At 34.9% G+C, this 19,005-nt stretch overlaps 1 protein-coding gene across 5 annotated transcripts in view; it reads right to left on the bottom strand.

Annotated features, from left to right (window-relative positions):
- PIBF1 (progesterone immunomodulatory binding factor 1) overlaps positions 1-19,005 on the bottom strand; it is a 129,981-nt gene that overhangs the window by 11,540 nt on the left and 99,436 nt on the right. For 4 of the 5 annotated variants that reach the window (XR_013925854.1, XM_080374404.1, XM_080374406.1 and 1 more), the window contains one exon: positions 1,971-2,150. Coding sequence is in view for 4 of the 5 variants with exons in the window: in XM_080374404.1 (XP_080230530.1) it covers positions 1,971-2,150 (180 nt within the window). In the remaining variant the exon portion in view is untranslated. The other variant, XM_080374407.1, reaches the window with a different exon arrangement.

The following is a 19,005-nucleotide window of genomic DNA, read 5'->3' as shown; positions in this document are numbered from 1 at the left end:
TCAACTGTGCCATAAATAGGCTTAATTTGAAATAGCACTGTCTGACTTTCCCAGTTGAAAAGGGGAAAACTTAGAAAAGAAAATATAGTTCTTAAAAACCTATTATTAAAACTGAAAAAAATCAGCAGTTTTATGACAGTGTAGAAAGTATATTAATTGCAGAGATTTATCTGTGAGCAACTTTTCCTTGCCTTCACAATCCTATGGGCTACTGCTACACAGTTAGGATTGCTTAACATTTTTTTGGCTTTGCTTAACATTCAGTGGTTGGTTGTATACAGAACTAAAACTAAAAAAATGGAGGTAGAACAATGTAAGGACTATTCTGCTTTCAGGGTTGGGTATAATCTTTTTTTCATTAGAGAGTACTTTCTCTTTTGTCTGTTGTCTCTAAACTTGTCCCTTTCTAGTTCTGTTTTTTGTCTGTTCTATATTAGTTCTTTCCTCCGACACTTAGTAACTGTTCAATTTAAAAACCTACTTTATTCAGCTGGCCTTGTGGTGGGAGTTCTCATCACATTTTAATCTCCATCTTTCTTTCATTTTGAAGATTTCAGTTACAAAAATAAATCTGTTTTATTTGTGCAAGCTTTTAAAATTCTAGAAATTGACCTAAATTGGGAGGATTTTCACAGGGCTACTAACTTCTTTCCCTGTCTAAAAAGCTCTGCCATCTGCCCATTTTGGATCCCTACTCCAAAGTCTGAAAAGACTAGAATTTTTCAAAGAGAAGTTGCTCACAATTTCTAAATGTAAAAGAATTTTTTCTAGATTCCTACGCCATTCCCATACCCCTAAGTACAACAGGACAGATTAAACACCAAAACTGTGGATCATCTACACAACCTAATAGTTAGCTCACATTTTGGCTGTTTTGGATCACTGAATAGCTCTGTCAGGAAAAGTTTGAGCAGTATGATTTAGCACTACTGAAAGGATTGTGGATGAGACTACGCTGGGTATGCCTGTGTTTAGTCTCGTAACACTACCCAAGCAAATTTTGAACCCCTAAAATCCTCCTATGCCCTCATATCATGTCCAAGAGATGCAACCATTTCCTACATTTTGTATTATAAAAACGGTATCTGATGTGCTGCAATACAAACCTCATACTGTTTAAAACACTGAAATTTAAAAGTACCCACCAGGCAAAAAAACCCCAAACAACAAACAACAGAAAAGAAAAAAAAATTTATAGATGTATATTTGGACCAAAATAGCACACAGGCTATGCAGTGTGGATACAACCAGTCCAGCCTAGAGAAAGGCAGCTTCAAGAAGTATAAATAAGAGTAATGATTTGTTTTATGATTCAGCATTGCAACTTGGCTTTCTTAAATGTATCAGGTCAGACACAGTCACAGTTTTCACGAATACTAGAGGCACTAAATTTGAAGCAGGCCACTTGAAATATTTAAGTCCGAACATCTATTTTCTAAAGGAATAAACCAGATTTTACAATATCAAGTACCCTTAGTAACAGAAGTGATATCAATACTGGGCATGTTTTTTTTTTTAATATATATTTTGATATATATATGCACACACACACATTAATACATATATAAGTGAACATAAGTATACATAAATACACCTATTTCCTCACTTCTGCTCCTCAATATATATATGCACATATTCAATTCATACATGATCTGGGTAGATTTAAAATTGTATATGTAGTCTGTGGATCCCTTTGGTTATTAAAATTTTGCTAACTACTCAATGTTGCAATATTATAATGGCATTTTTAAAAAGATACAGTTTGCTGTGAACTTAAGATGCAGAAACTACCAAATAGATAAATAACATCATAAACTGTAATTCATCTCCTCAACATTGACCATTCCCATAAAGAGCTGCAAGTATTCAGCTGAATTAGTTATACATCTCCTTGAAGTATTAACCCACATTTTTCTTTTTAAAAAGTGAGAATTATCAAAAAAGTGTATGGCACTTATCATAGTACTTACAAATAACGTTGGCTTAGGTGTAAATATATTTTCTTCTTCATGCTCTGGCAGCACTTTTACTGAAGGATTTGATTTGCTTTTTGCAGTCACACTTTTTACATCAATAGGAGACTGAGGTAAATTTTGTTCATAGCGTTTACCATGTAGATTAATTAGAATCTGTTTCATTGTGGCTAGTTCCTATAAACCCACAAAAAAAAAACAGTCAGTGCTAAGTTATTCAGTAAAATTACATTTGAACCTATTAAATATTTATTTGTTAATAATATATTTATATTCAGCAAACTAAATGTGTAAATGGATCAGTAAATCTAATAAGCATGAACATATACTTGTCATAATTAATACGATTATTAATTGGACACTAGTAAAAGTAAGAAAATAAAAAAGGCAGATAGGATTTATTAAACTGAAATTGTGTGTTGCTTAAAGGCTGTATAACAGAACATTTACTGTGTATTAAGGAACCCACTATCTCTTTTAACTTAAGCTTCAATTTAATGTAAAAGAATTCTTTTGAATTTGTTTTGCCAGGCCAAGGCAGTTTACAAATCTAATTTGAACGACTGTGACAAACTGTACTTTCAAGTGCTAGGTCTTGCACGGATGTCTTATAAATACATTACTAGAGATACGTATCTGTGTCTTTATATCCAGATCAGAAAAGAAAAATCAATGAAAAACCTTGTCCTGGTTTGGGGGGGCAGGTAGGGGGGAGTGAGCGACTGAATGGCTGCATGGTATTTAGCTGCTGGCTGGGGTTAAACCACGACAAACCTTAAGAGGACACACAACAAAGATGAGATCAGTGTGGGAAAGAAACGTGAAAAATTAAAGTTCCAACATAGGAAAAAAAATACAAAAGCATATAGAAATGCAGACTTTTTTGGATGTTCTAATAATTTGCTTTGTAAACAGTTTGGATTAATTTAAAAAGTAACCTTTTCTTGCCACTTTACAATACAACAGATTACTCAAAATGTATGGTAGAGTGGAAAGGAAAAAACACAGTATTTTGTGACTTTAGATGGACATCTTTTGTCATCTTGCATCACCCACAGCCTAACGTTCTCCCCCTTCCACATCTAATAGGTGTAATTACTATAAAATAAGTTACAGAATTTAAAGCATTATTTGTTTTATTATTTATTGTACTGTTATTATTTAGAGCTTTCATTATTGCAGAACTAGAACAGCAAGGTTAGTAGCAAAGCCTTTCAAAGTAAATTTTAAGACAATTGTACATTTTTTAAACTACTAATGGTTTTGTTTGCTTGCTCTTTATAAAAGCTGTTGTCTTCAATAAGCAATACTGTTAACATATTAACATTCTATATACTTAACATTCTCTCTTATCTCTCAACCAGAACAGGGTAAGTCATATTTATAGCCGAATGACAAACATTTGTTATATCTTACCTATTTCTTAATACTTGCCAGAAAATTACATTGATGCACATGCCATTTTCATTGCACTATTAGTAACGGGTTAAAAAAAACCCTCAGACTTTTCAAACACTCCTGCCATATACCTTCTCTGTCCCCTGCTGCCTTTAATACAAGATAAAGTCAAAAGAATTGTATTGTTGCCTTTAAATTGTCCCACACTAACTCAGTTATATGAATGGATGTTACACTCCACAGACCAGCTTATTGAGTGCACAAACTGTTCTTGTATCTCAGTCATTTAATATTAACTATTTGCATAATTCAGCCATGTGTGGTGGCATGTTGAAACAGCATGACTGCAGAGCAGCTGTTTAAAAGGACTGCACAGTTGATGCCAACATGTATTTCAAAGTTGTAAACTCTGCAAAGATGTTGCCAAAGCAACACATACACAGAATTTCTTGATGAAAATAACTCAACCAAGTACACAGCAAATAAATACACCATCACAGGAGATTAAATTGTACATAAACAATGTTTTGACATTAGCAAGTGCTGTTCCTATACTCAAACTGCTTTATTCTGTGGACCAAATAGTTGCACATTTGAACAAGGCAGAACCCAAAAATGTCACACAGATTTATTTCAGAAACAAGACTTGAAACCTGTATGCTTAGGGTCATATTCTCTTGTCTCAAGATCTAGCCGGCAGTCTAAGGTCTTCTCTACTTCACAGAATCTGTCCTGTACTTGACAGCCTTGTCTGTTTTCAGACTTGGAAAAGGCTAAAAGGCTGCAGAGTCAGCTCTCACATGAGCTTCCCCTGTGACAGGAGAATTCTCTGATGTGAAGCTATGGAAAGGAATGACAGGGAGTGGGGATGACAAATTAGCCCACAATGAATAAGTTATTTGGCATCACAGCCAAGTTTATAATGAAAATTTAGCTAAAGTTGCCTTAATATTTGTTCTAAAATGTTTCCACATTTAGTGAGAAAGGCCGTAACAAACTTGGCAAAATAGCACAGAAAACACTGAATCCAATAGCATCATTGGTATGTTTACTGCTAAACAAGAAACAAAAACTGGCCCAACACATTTGCAAGAGATTTGCTGTTTTCAGAAAAGGAAGTACTTGAAATAAAGTTCTGTCTTGAGCAGTAATATTTTACCCATCTCTTTAGACTTCCCTGCGCCTGAACACAATCTTATTCTCAGCTTCACTTTTAAGTTCTAAATATAGAATCATTAGTACTACCTGCTACTGTTAGCATACTACCATGATTCAGCCCAGCTGGTCCAGAAAGTAGCAAGGAAAAAGCAGCTCTGGACATCGTGCTTAGCAGAAATGTGAACTTTTCCCAGTGTAAAAAGGACCTTGAGAAAAAAGGGGAAAGTAGGTATATGGTTCAAAACAGATGGGAAGAATCTTTTGTGTAGAAGTACACGTATTAGTTTCAGGACAAGCTAAGTAAAGGAAGATGTGAAGAGAAGTGGGTTGTTAAAATTTTTATATGTTTCTACTGTGTCAAGTCCATAAGTCCTTTGTCCAGCAGAGATGTGCAAATTGTTTATTTATAGTATTCACTTCAGTTACTCAGTGTACTGTAGAAGCAGCATTGCTAAAGCTCTGTATTTCCCAGTTTATCTGTGGAATTATTTGGTCCTTGTCACATTCGCTCCTGGATGTACAAGCAGCCATGCTATGCAAGCTGTGTCATTGTTGAGGCTTCCAGGTCTGAGGGCTTTGGCTTTGGAAAGCCAGACAGCAATCCTTCTTGGGATGACTATGAGTACTAACACTCCTGAGTGGATTCACCCAGCTCCTCTCTGTGCTTGCTTTTACAGCTTTGGTCTCATCACTGTCCCAAACTTTGACAACACAAGCACCCATGCCCTGCTTACACAGTATTTGATGGGGAACAATGGGAGCAATGTAGCAGGAGGTGAGGTAAGGTAAACGTACTGCATTCCAAATAGCATCAGAAAAACTTACTTGATTATTTCCGGTACTGTGGTGTCCAACAACCTTAGATAACAATAGCAAAAGCAATTTTGTGCTTAGGTACAAAGGATAGGCACCAATCGTTTTGATAGATCATAGAATGGTTGGGGTTGGAAGGGACCTTAAAGATCATCTAGTTCCAACCCCCTGCCACGGGCAGGGACACCTTCCACCAGACCAGGTTGCTCAAAGCCCCATCCAGCCTGGCCTTGAGCACTGCCAGGGATGGGGCATCCACAGCTTCTCTGGGCAACATTTGCCAGCACTTCACCACCCTCACAGCGAAGAATTTCTTCCTAACATCTAATGTAAATCTGCTCTCTTTCAGTTTAAAACCATTACCCCTTATCCTATCGCTACAGGCCCTACTAAAAAGTCTGTCCCCATCTTTCTTATCAGCCCCCTTCAAGTACTGAAAGGCTGCTATATGTTCATTAATTAAAATGTTTTATGTTTGGGGATTTTTCCCTAATTCTACCTTGTTAATTTATTAGGCTGAATGCTATCAATGCTGCTGTTGTGGAACTCCTACAGTCTGCAAAAACTGTGTATCATATTAAAATCGTCAGGCTTTAAAGCAGTGTTAAAAGAACCAAATCAAAGAAGTGTCAACCATTTTTAAAAGGTAAAGTAAAAAAGGCAAAATAGTTGGATGCTATCTGCTCATATTACTCATATTCCAGAAGAATCTGAGATTCTTATGACAATGTTTGATCTTTAAGCAAGTAAAAATAAGTTAGGTTTTATTTAAAATTGTTTTAAACTGTTTATTATGGATAACTGAAATAGTATCTAGAAAAATGGAGACTGATGATCAGTTTGGGAATATGAAGGGTAAAATTTGATTCCTTCAACTAGCAATGCAACTAGAAGATAGAGATGAGCAAATGCAAAAATAAAGCATGCCCGATATAAAATATAAATGTATTTTGAGTTAGAGATGCTATAAAAGGATCTCTGTTAACATTGGTTTTGTTGTCCTTGATACATGTTCAACATACATGCACCAGAAAAGCATCATATTTTCCTAATTCAGTACTAAAAAAATTGAAAATCAGTATAATAATAAATATTATAACAAAATCATAACTTACATAATCAAAACAAAATGAAAAATATTTGCCTGATACGGAAAAGGATTGAGGCATAAAAAGGAATGCTGTTTTATCAAGTAAATAACTGAAGTATATAAAAAAAATTCCCACATTAAGCAGAACAGATATTTATCAAGATAGTAATTCCATTTCTTTTCAGTGGATTGTCAAGAAGTATAAAGATTTTTCTTCTTACTGTCTCGGTCATCTAACTATAATCAAAGCAAGAAAGAATCATCTCTGTGCGCTTGAAAGCTTGCAAAGGCACTTAACATTATATATGTGTACAATTATAATAAATATGTAAATTTTTATAAGCAGTTAAAATGATATGTATATTTATATATCATGCTCTGGAAGGAGATGCAAAATAACAGTCTCAAGAAAAAGCAACTGGCTTACAGGAATCAATTACATCAATGTCAATTCTTATGTTCTTATGGCAGGGATGTCTTGTACCTTCAAATAATCTCCATACAGTGATCTTGAAAAGAAACTTTACATAGATCTAACTGAACAGTTGGAAATACTCAGTAGGAAGAGACATTTACCTTTCTGGCCTTAAGATAAGTCATTCTGGTGGTAAATTTAATGTTTTTTGATATCACTAAAATCATCACAGAAGCAGCCAATGGGTGTCAGATCCATCTGGCTCCTTTCTCATGCAGTAAAGCTAATGCACTCAGATAAATACCCTCTAAAGCAAAAGTGACCCTAACAATAGCACATACAGTTAACTGTGCCTTTACCATGATAAATAGTACTCTACTTCTAGCTTTACATACAGAATTTATTATTGCAATCTTCACCTTGTATTAGAACTCCATTTTGAAGCAGAGAACTTGTACCGTGGAAACTAAACAAGAAATTGCTGTCCTAGAAAATATATCAGGTTCTGGCAGCACCACTGAATTCTGATGACTGACAAGCATTCCCAGAGAAGAAAACAGCATAAATTCACAGTAAAAGAATGGAAACACAGAAAAGGCACTAAATACTATGATTTTTAATCAAGAAAACCAATCTCACTGACAAACCCAGAAAAATCAGCTGAAGGAGGGATAAAAACAGAGGTCTGTCTCCCTCAAAGGTGCTGATCAAAATTTAAGGTCTGTCAGAATTTGTGAGTCAAGCACTAAGTTAATTATTTCAGATGTGTGTCCCCACCCCCGATCTGCAAATCTTCTGTACTGTTAAAGTAAAGCATGCATATTCAGGATCTCCTTTGGAAAGCTTGTACTCCTCACTTTAACTGCCATATGGTCCCCATGTGGTTAAATTATAACTCAAAATAAAAATACGTATCCAGTCTGGAGAAACTTGAGAGATTACTGTCTTTATGTCCAAGAACAGTTGACTGTTCAGCCCCCCTTGCACAGAGGGGACTGGAAAAAAAAACGCTTCATGAGAGCCTTAGTGCATTACCCCTTGAGTCCGGAGACTGGACTCTTCTCAATGTGGGAGCCAAATAGTAGGTTTGCGTTTAGCAATCTGGTGACTGTTCTGGCTATATTAACTTCTAAAATAACTTCTAATAACTTCTAAAACAACAAAAACAATAGCTAGAATAGAACATGCAAGTGAGGGAAGACAGCCATACTGGGATGAAAAACATGTTTGTGCTAAGTCAATGTAATCTGTCTTCACATGCACGTATCCTCCCATTTAGACAGCTATTGTCTTCAAACAACAAGTCAGTACAGGGAAAAGCAGAGTTCAGAAAGTGAGGTTATGGGTATGTTAAAGAATAGTGATCTGAGAAACCTAAAGTAGCATTTAAGAATGCTATATCCATTTGGTAGTGTTTTGTAAAGAACATATTTCAGAAATGATTTCTCAGTCTCTCAAGAATTAAAAGTTCATGTTCAATACAAAAATGTTCGTGGAGGATTCTGAGGAAAAAAAAAAAAAAGGTAATTTTATACTTGCTGTAACTCCTTCTTGAAAGAAAGTGATCTCAATCTGGAAAACGGTAGGGCAGGGTGGTTTAGGAGGAACCGTTTTCACAGTTTTCTGTCTCAGGGTGTTCAGTAGGGTCAAGCTTGATGGGCATATAAAGTGATGGCAGAGAAAATACTAAGGATAACGTCTTCTATGAAGTCTGTGCATTTTCTTATTTGCATTCCTCTTAGATTCCTGCTGTGATTTCCTGTGAAAGTAAAGGTGTGTTAAAAAGTTAAAGCTGTGTCATTAACAGCTGATACTAAGATGGAGAGGGATCTCTGTGAGAACTCTGGTTGCAGCTCAGCTTTGGAACAAGAACATGTGATCAGATACTTGTTTGGATTTCCTCATGTTGACCTTTAGATATCTTCAGTAATAATGTTTAAACCCAGGCAAACTAGCTTGTCTGATTCCTCTATATAGCTGTTGTTGAGAAATTCATAGGTTACAATTGATTTTGCTGATTTTACATGAGGATATGGCAAATAATACCACAATAGTGCCTTTTTTTCTTTTCTGACTACAAATCCCTAGAAAATTTTCAGATGTAGTCATCTATACTACAGATTTTTAAAATTAGGCAAGATCTATCTCTGCTACTTTGTCACTTGACTTAATAAACGACTTCTCAGATCATCTTTACACTGGCAGTACTCTTTTATATCATTGGAGTGCTCCAGTTAAAATGGAGGCAAACAAACAGAGTCTTCTGTACAGATTGTTGGCATAGAACACCAAGCCTCTGCCATATTTCTGGAAAACAACAGAGCAGAGGACTGAAATCGAACCTAGGTCCACCTTTCAATATATGCAATGACTTGCATACAGCACTTTGAAGAAAAAAGTTTGAGTATGGTACTCTAACTTCGGAGTGCACTTAAGAGAAAGGAGACATATATGTGTCATTACCAAGGAATGAGACTCTTGAGCAAAAGTAGTATCTAGAACGCTCTGTAGAAGTACTGGCTGTTCACACAAAGAATTACTTTAGAACTGTTCTTCATGGGATTTATTTCTGCCAAACAGCTAGAGACACACAGCAGAAGGGCTATAGCCTATAACCCGGAATGAATTACTTGTCTCCCTTTGTTGGCTGAAAGTGGAAAAAAGGCCAACACTTTTAGCATAGAATTAACAATACTGGACATTAATATTAATGATGACAAAGTGTGAAATAGTATAAAGACACTACAGAAGCTCCATTCTGATGAGACAGCAAAATGAAGCAAACGGTAAGTCAGTCCATTCCACTAATAATGCCTGCAGATGGACAGGATGCAGTGGCACAAATGGTGCAAGTTCAGCTTCAATAGTGGAAAGCTCTCGACTTGTGCCTATCAGGAGTAGAACCTACAGGCATAACAGAGCTCAAAGACTTTAACAACCACCTATGCAATTGAGAAAACATCACAAGTCATGGTTTAATCCCTCATGTAAGGCAGAGTGTACTTGACAGAGTTGCATCCTCAATTGCAGCTGTAGTGGAAATATGAAAAGTCAGCAAGAATTCTGGTGTGAGCTTTGCACATATGGCCATCTTAGGCACACGGATACACACTGTAAAGCTGGAAACTGGAAGACAGTATGAAATGTACTGATCAAACAAATGAACCTGATAACTGGGTGGTGGAAAGATGCCAGACCATATGCAGAATGTTGATAGCTTCTCTGCACTACACTTAATTCAGGAGTTCTCTGTTTCCCAGTGCACATAAAAACATAAAATAAGCTGACAGATCTGTGACTGTACGGTCTACAAACTAATTCCAGTTTTATAAAGTGAATGCATTAGAACTATGGCAACAATAAAATGGCCCAGTCATTGCAATGAACAGCTACTGTCTTTTTAAATACATAAGAATCTCTGCCTATTTCAGTTGTAATTCTTAGGAGTTGAACTTGCATGTGAAATTCTGAAAGTTTTTTTGCATTTTGTATTGAAGATCAGAAATGATTTGCAATTATAACTAGGACTATATCCCCCCAAATTTTTTTTAATCTGATCCATTGTGACATTAATTTACTCAAATTCAAGTTTAATAAAAAGTATGCTTTCTTGAGTAAGTTCTACTTACAGGAGACAGATGCTAAAAATACTAAAACGTCAAAACAGCCTTATTCCCATAAATTATTATGTAGAAGTTCCTGTGTTTTCTGAGAGGGTAACATTTTAGTTTGATTCTCCCTGTTTTTTCTTACAGAGTATTTAAATTCAATTTCCACTTGATAATATTCAAATGTTACCATAAACTGAACAGAATTAAAATTTTTACACTGCTAGATAAGCAGCAGAATGTGATGGAAATATTCATAGCCAATACAGGAAAAATGAACACAACAGAGCATTGGCTAAATATTCAGAAAATCTGAACAATTTCAGATTGCTCAACAGCCAACAATTTCTTGTTTAAGTGATTATCACTTTAACTGATTCTGGCTCTCTAAAAACCGTGTAATTTAAAATACACATGCCAATTTCATCCCATAATCCATAAGTAAGTTGCATTTTGCCTATGAAACTTCTTTGAAACTTCCTATTTCTTAAGAGCAAAAAATGTATTTAGATTTGACTTATATTAACTGACATTACTAAACCCTGTTAGCATAAGATTTCTAAGATTCTACAAAAAAATAAATTGCTCAGTAGAAATCACCATTTCAAATGCAATTGTTTAGTTATAACACTGTCAATAGAAGGATAATTCTTTAAATAATATATGTGAAAACTAGTAAGACATTCTGAATAATACAGCTCCAAGAAAAGAATGAACGCACTCAGCTGTAAAGTCCCCCCTCTTCCTACATTCAGTACTATTTGGAATTCAAGTTTTATTAAAGCTTGACAGCAACAAAACAAGTAACAAAAATGAGAAATACTGCTTAGAAGCACATTTTTCCTTGTAAAAAAAGAGCCAGAAACTTCTCAACACTCATTTAGCAATGTAAATGTCACTTTGTTTCTCCAAGCTTTAAGCTGAGAATAGCTCCAGGGCTTACTTGTGATGCAGAAATGTCCCTGTAATCTACTTAGAAAACATGCAGAACATTAATAGAAACTAGAATCTTGGAACATAAACGTAGCATAAGAAAAATGATAATTACTCTGTGGCTTAACATTTAAAAAGAGAGCTAAGCATTGTACATCAGCATTTTTTTTATATAAAACAAGTTGCAGCACATAGATGAGCAGGAAGTCATTCACTTTAGAAACACAAATAATTTTGACGTTATCATGTACAATCTTTTACACAGAAAAGAGGGGAAAGAGGCAGAGCTAGAGACTGTTTGAAGGCACCTGTTACCAATCACTTCTTCTCAGTCATGTCTTCCCAACCCCTGCAGATACCCCTTCCTTCCCCTCTCCCCCAACAAAGCAGTTTTCTTCTTTTATCCACTAAGCTTCCACCCCTGATTAAACACGTACTGCCCTCCCTCTGATGACTCCAAAGCTTTTTATGAGCCTCTGAACTTCTCTCTACCTCTGTTTTTTGCAGATGGCAGCTGTTGCTGCTCTCCAGGTTCCTATATCCAACACATTGGCTTTCATTCCTAGGTTGCTTCTAGTCAATCTTCAGCATGACTTAATTACAGTTAAGGATACTATTAGCCATACTTAAAAGTATGAGTAATAATGACATGCTGAAGACTCATCTGGAAACCTCAAGGTCATGGCTGAGAGAGAATGAAACTGTGGGTGTAGAGAATTTAGCAGTGAGGGGCATTCCCCAAGGGTAATACAAAAGGAAGAAAGATAAACATGAGAATATAGGAGTAACCGGTCAAAGTAAGGTAAAGCACAGATACTTCAGGAGACCTTGCTTGGCCTCAACAGAGGAAAAGAAGAATAAAAACACCTGTCTTTTCTTTCATTTTTGTGGGCCAGGTAATGGGATAATTATTGAGAATTAATAAGGTTTTGTGCAGGACATGACATTAGATGAGTATGTGCAAGCACAGACACTACTAGATTCTCAAACACTGGAAAGAAAATTTTGGAACAATGTCATGGAATTGCAAATGCTTCTGATAATTCATGTGGCCATGTTTAAAGTCTAACATTCATCAAGATTTATATAAATCCTCAGGAACCTTAGCCTGATTTGTAGAAGCTCTTGGAAAACTCTTAGAGCGATTAACAAACTATGCATATCCTAATAGGACTAATTAGTAACTGTTCTACCTGCTTGATCACGTGGGCTCTCTCCAGTCTTACACACACGTGGAAAATGCATTTGGCAACCACTTATTAAAAAACAAAAGAAGTCAGGTTTTCTACATTTTAAAGATAATGAAGTAACTATTTTCTGTTCTTAACTTCACCTTTCTCTCTCTCACTTGTTCTCTTTTTCTCTGTCCTTACTTATTACCTTCACAATGCTGCCTTATGTTTCTCTCCTTTTCTTGCACCCCATCAGATCCTCTGTTTCCTTGGACAAAATAAGCTACATTTTTAATCTCATTCACATAAGCGCTCCAGCCTACTGTGATTTTTTTCCCCTCTTTTCTTTCCAGAAAACGTAATATAAAATATAAATAATATCCATTCTACAGTTCAAATTAAAAAAAAAAATTAGATTTCATTTTTAAGAGACTCACAGGACTTTGAAAAGTGACCTTTTTTCAGGAGATGTGGATTAAAAAAAATGAATGTAAATTTAAATTCTGAGAACAATACAAAGTGAAAACATGATTTGCTTCTGATACTACTTTCAAATTAAAATCAGTTTATATATAAGAAGATGACTTGGAGAAAAGAATTAATGTTTGTCTAGTTAGGAAAAACACTAAGGAGATTTTCTTTTCAGGTTTTTGAACTTAAACACATAAGGGAAGAATGGTTGTGATTAAGGTATTGCATTAGGACACGTGAACTCTTAACCTCTACCACAAACTCTGGGGAGTTTTGGATAAAACACCATTTCTTTCATTGCGGTTGTTGCTTCTGCAAAATGGGTAGTGATACTTTGCTGCTTTAAATTCTGAGAATAATATTTGTGAGGTGTTCACAAATGTGGTGAAAGGCAGAGAAATACTTAATTATTAAACGGGATTATTTTGACATATTGTTAAGAAACTGCGAAAACCTGGAAAGGGGGAAAAGATAAACATCAGGTTTACTCATAAATGGGGAGTTACACATCGGATTTGGAAAGCTTCTGACCTGCCAATTGGAAAATAAATTCAACATAACAGTCACTTAGGCAATTAGCATTTTAATATTAACCTGGTAGACTATTCTCAGCAAGAATCACTCAATAAGAGTTTTTTAAACTTTAATATGTTTTTAAAATAATAGGAGCTTGCAATGGATAACAGAAATAAATTTTAATCTGCTGTAGTTGAAGATTCACACCAACTCAGGTACACATATTTAGAAAGATTTACCACTCAATTCAAGCGACACAACAATTTACTGACATAAGATAACCAGATTTAAGTAACCAAATAGCAATTAAATCCCATGTGTCTACATCCATTTAACTAATTGATATAAAATAGGTTTATTTAAACTACTACTACACGTTTTCTAATTTGTCCCATAGCAGATAGCCAGAGCCTGGTTTCTGGTTACTAACTTCACATGAAGAGCTTTGGCACAGTAACACATGAATGTGCCAATAAGGCAGGTGACTAGTTCAGCAAGTTTACATTCTATCACTTGTATGCACAGCTGCTAATGTACCACAATTGCACAGATGTGTGAAGGAGGTAAAATATCAGCAGGTTTTCATATAATTTTAACCAGTATACAATATTTATGTGCTGATAAGTGATCATGTCTGCATAAACAATTGCATTATAAGAAAATAATGAGTATTGTAAACAGCCTTCATATGAAGTGTTTATGCCATAAATTTTACCCTTTTATTTCTCACTAAAATAGTTTCACAATATTTGTTGTACTTTTATAGATTAAAAATTACTGTATTGCCAGACTACACTGCACACAGGTGATTACAAGCAGTTTTTTAAAAAACAGTAGTGCAAATTGACTCCCTTATATTCATATAAACTGAAACTGATCTTAGCACTTAAAGGAGTACCATTTAAAGCCTTCTATTGGTGTTTCTTACACCACTGTCTCATTTCTGTTTCTTCTCACGTCTCCTAGAATATTTCTATTTAAAACATGAAAAGAATGCCTCCATTTGTTATACTGGCTCTGTTCTGCTCCCCCCCCCCCCAAAGGCTTATGAACTCCACATCAAAAATCTAAACAACAGGTTGTTAATTTTCAAGATTTCAGAAATCTGTTTCTACATTCTGTACTTTGAATTGGAAAAACTAAAATAAATTGATTTATTTGTGTGCATTATTTGGTTTCTTTACTATAATATGTCTGCATTTTAAATATCTGAAGAGATAGTACAATGTCATACATCAAAGCATAGCAAATTTATAACCTCTTAAATGTAACCTCAGAAAATGATTACTAAAACTTCTTGCCAAACATCTGAGTGCTGACAGACTGCCCTTCCAAGTTTTCATCTGAAGCTTGCAAGCCAATGGATAAAGTCTAAAACTGCACTTCTGATGTTCCAAAATACTAACAACTGCATCAAGCATGAAAGGCAATGGAAGTGCCAAGATCACAGAGCTCACGGTAAATATTTCTTTTAGTCAAAGGCTGACTGTTGGAAGAGAAGGGAAAAAAAAATCCCAGATAAAAGGAATCATGGTTCAAGAGCTTCAGCTAAAAAGATTTAGTGGATTCATCCCACTTAACTTTAGCACTTAACAGCAAACTGCACTTTGGTGCCTTTAAGTTATAGATGCCCATTACATGCACGAAAGGATAAAGTTTGGATGCAGATAAAGGATGCCACAGAAGCTCGGTGTGCTCTACTCCACAGTTTTGGACACAAAATGCCCTCTTTTTCACAGGTAAGTAATACTGACATATAAATATTTTTACTTGCTCTTTTTCTTGCTGGACCCTTTCCAAAAGCAATTCAAATTGCTAACATAACAGAGAGCAATTCACTTTTGTGGTATTCTTTTTTTGGTCAGGTTATGCTTCTGTTTAGTGATCTGTATGGTCCCTGTGCAGTATTAGAAATGTGCCAGAGCTGGTGCAAGAGGAGAGAGAAGAATCAGAAGCAAAGAGGTTATAGCTACTGCCTCAACTTGGGCATAATGGGTAATTTCATCTTGATTTTTGCTTTGAAGAAACATCCTTCTAACATGCGCCCCTGACTATACCAAGACATTAGGGCAACAAGGGTCCAAATCTGGGGGTAAGTGCTGAAGTAAAGAGTGGGAAGAATCAAGATCACAAGTCGTCTTTTTTTGTGTGTGGTTCAGTTATCCACAGTAAAAGACAGAGGGTCAAAAGTGTAAAGTTCAGATTAAAAAGAGAACATAGACTACAAATAATAATGCAAAAAAAATCTGGATTTGAAATACCCTTTTTTAAAAAAAAACCAAACACTGTTTACTAGAAAGTTATTAATGGGAGACTCCATTGTTCCTCCAAACAATGTTTTATGACTCTTCTGATGGATCTGGGAAAACAATTAAAAATCCCACTGCTTATCTTGACAAAACATATAAAATTTCTCAGTCTGAAATCAGCTCAAAAATTTGGCTGTACTAACTGTACTCGCTATCGTGCATTGAGGGGTTTACAAACGGCATCACAGTATTGCGTACCCCAGTTCCTTCTGACACACCAAAGTGGGCAGCAGCACTGTGAAAGCTTTATTACGAACCTCTAAGAATATAATCTTAGCATGATCCTGGGTATGAATCATTCACGATAATGCCATTGAATTCCCTCTCAAATACTGAAGTTTCAGTTTATCCATATGAAGAAGATAAGAAATATTATTGCATCATCTGATTCTCAATGATCTAAATGAGAACCTAGATTAAAAAGTTTTCTATATTCATTTACTAATTAATTCAGAAAAAAAAAACCCAGGAAATAGCAGGCCAAGAAACAATTAAGAATTTAGGCCAAGAATATAGCCTAGGAAAAAAAGCGTCAATTTTTCTTTCATGGGTGGACCTAACTTTTTAAGAATGTGCATAGTCAAACGACCAATTTTAACTTTAATTTCCCACAGCAAAATAAAATAATCATCATCAAATTAGCTGTCTACATAATTTGAAATAATGAACTATTTTATTACATGAATATCCAGTGTCATTTTTTTCCTGTAATAAAAGAACTCACATAAGAGCCCTATACAAATTCTTCCAAGATTGTTTTTTTCTTCCAAAATTAAGATATGTGAAAAGGACGTAAGATTAAGCTTGAGCATAAGTTCTTTATTTAAAAAGTGTATAAAATGCCATAATTACCTCCAAAGCAAGCATTATGAATCCATCTGATATTACAAGGTGATAAAACCAAAAAAAACCCCAACCCCTCAAACTCTAACATTTCACTAAAAAGATTTAATACAGTCTGAGACCACACAGGCTGGAATACCTTAAGTCAAAACTTTATACTTATTGAAACATGTCACTGTAAGACAGCCTTAACAATGTTTTGGCATTTTGCTTGTATTTTGAACATACCTCAACTTCATTTTATGTGAACTATGAATATCTTGGGTTTATCTATTCCAGAATTCTAATGTTTTTACTTGCAAACATGAGCGCAACAAAGTAATTCCTAACAAGACATGACAGTTTAGTATGTGCAATGACTAAACAAGACTGATAGTAATCATATTACAGGATAGCACGTACAGAACACATAATCCCATAATTCATATTTTTTCAAATTGCATAGATCTATGTTTACAGATAGCATGTTACCTTTATTTAAAAATACATACTTTGTCTAAATGAAGTTAAGTCTTTATTAACCCAAGATTAGAAAATTTGGATTGTTTTTTTCTATTAGCAGGGATAATTACTGTGAAACTGTGATGTTACTGCATATTTCCCCTTTTTATTAAGACAGCAAAAAAATGTAACTGAAGACTAACTCAAACTAAATTGTCCTATGCTATACAAAGACTTCAATACAAGAGATAATTGCCTTTTAGAGAAATTCATAAACTGTAAAACTATTGAAAGAAGACTGCATTAAAAGTAAAAAATAAAAGGCTACATTAAGAATAAACAGAAATGACAGAAGTTTAACATATACATACATAGCCCCCCCCAAAACGCTTCTTGTTATTTTCACACATTTTCTAAAACAACTTCAGCTTATTTTTGTGTTTCTTAGGGTTTTTTTGTGCATTGTACTGGCATTTTGTAATTTTCTTGCCCTAAACATGCCACTTCTAATGTGTTTGTTTTTTTTTTTTTTTCTTTTTTTTTTTTTTCCAGTATTTATAGCCTTTTCTGCATAGGTGACTTGAAAAAATGTTACCACTGTTAAGTAAAACAATGTGACTAATATGGCCTAGTTTTAACATATAATAAGAAATTTGACAAAACGGTAATAATTTTGGAAATTTTTTATCAATTTTTTAACATCCAGAGGAACATTCAAGATGAAGTCTCTTTTAGACTCAAGTATTTGCTTTCTTTTTTACAAAGCCTGCCTCACTCAGCCTTGCTTGCACCCTTTGCCACAGTTTGAAAATGTTAAGTGGTGAAATGACACAAAGAAGCAAACTGCTGCATATCAGGAAGAGTTCGTGAGGGTACTCATAGGGGCTAACGTTGTTTGGATGTAAACAACGTCGCATTGCTTCGAAGCAGAAAATTTTACAGTTTTCTTATAAAACATTGTTAAATTTTACCTTTATCACTTTCTACTGGTTTTAATCAGCTGCAATGCATGCTGGTTGATATGACACTACTAAAACTAGGCACCCAAAGCGTAACTACTTTGAGAGCAGAACTATTTGGCAGCAGCGCTACTTGGGAGAGAAGAAATCGGAACAGGAAATTTTGAAAGAAATTAATTTGAAATTAGCCTGCCAAGGGCCTATCATATTGGAAATTCAGAAAATTCACTATATACTTATACAATTAAGTCATGTTTCCTCAGAGTATTTTTCATATCATTAATATAATGATATGATAATGCATTAATATAATGATAAGGCTTATAAATTATCTAGAAATACTTTAAATATTTTATGTTAAATTAATAGGAGACCAGTGGGTTTCATATGAACAAAAAAAATGACCAAAAACCAAAAGAAAAAAGCAAACCCAAATATAATCCAAACAGAACATACGTCTTTGTCTCAGCCTTGAATTTGAAATTTAAATATATGATGTGGATACAGACATCAGAAATAAGAGCTATCAAATGATTACTTCTGATGTACCTACAGATGCTCCTGCCGGGTCAACGACACCTGCAGTTTTGGGAAGCATGTTCAATTACTCTCTTCTGTAATTAGGTTATTTTAATCTCTATGCAGGGAACTTCATAACCACTACAATCAACTCAGAGAGCTAAATGCAAAAACTATTCTAGGAGGAAACTGCATCAGACAAATACGCAGTGTGATTCAGCGCAGAAACTAAACAAGTTAAACACTTGTTTTCTTTTTACTTTTAAGGTGATAATTTCACATTTGAGATCTGCGCTCAGGGAACAGAATTAGTAAGTTTTCACTGAAGTTGACGCTCATGTAGACTAAGCTGTCAGTGAAATTGTTTTGGTTTCATTCAACAAAAAA

This window comes from Falco punctatus (assembly GCF_963210335.1).
Source record: "Falco punctatus genome assembly, chromosome: 2".
Lineage (NCBI taxonomy): Eukaryota > Metazoa > Chordata > Aves > Falconiformes > Falconidae > Falco > Falco punctatus.
Note: the sequence above shows the minus strand (reverse complement) of the source record. Positions and strands in the feature narration are given on the sequence as shown.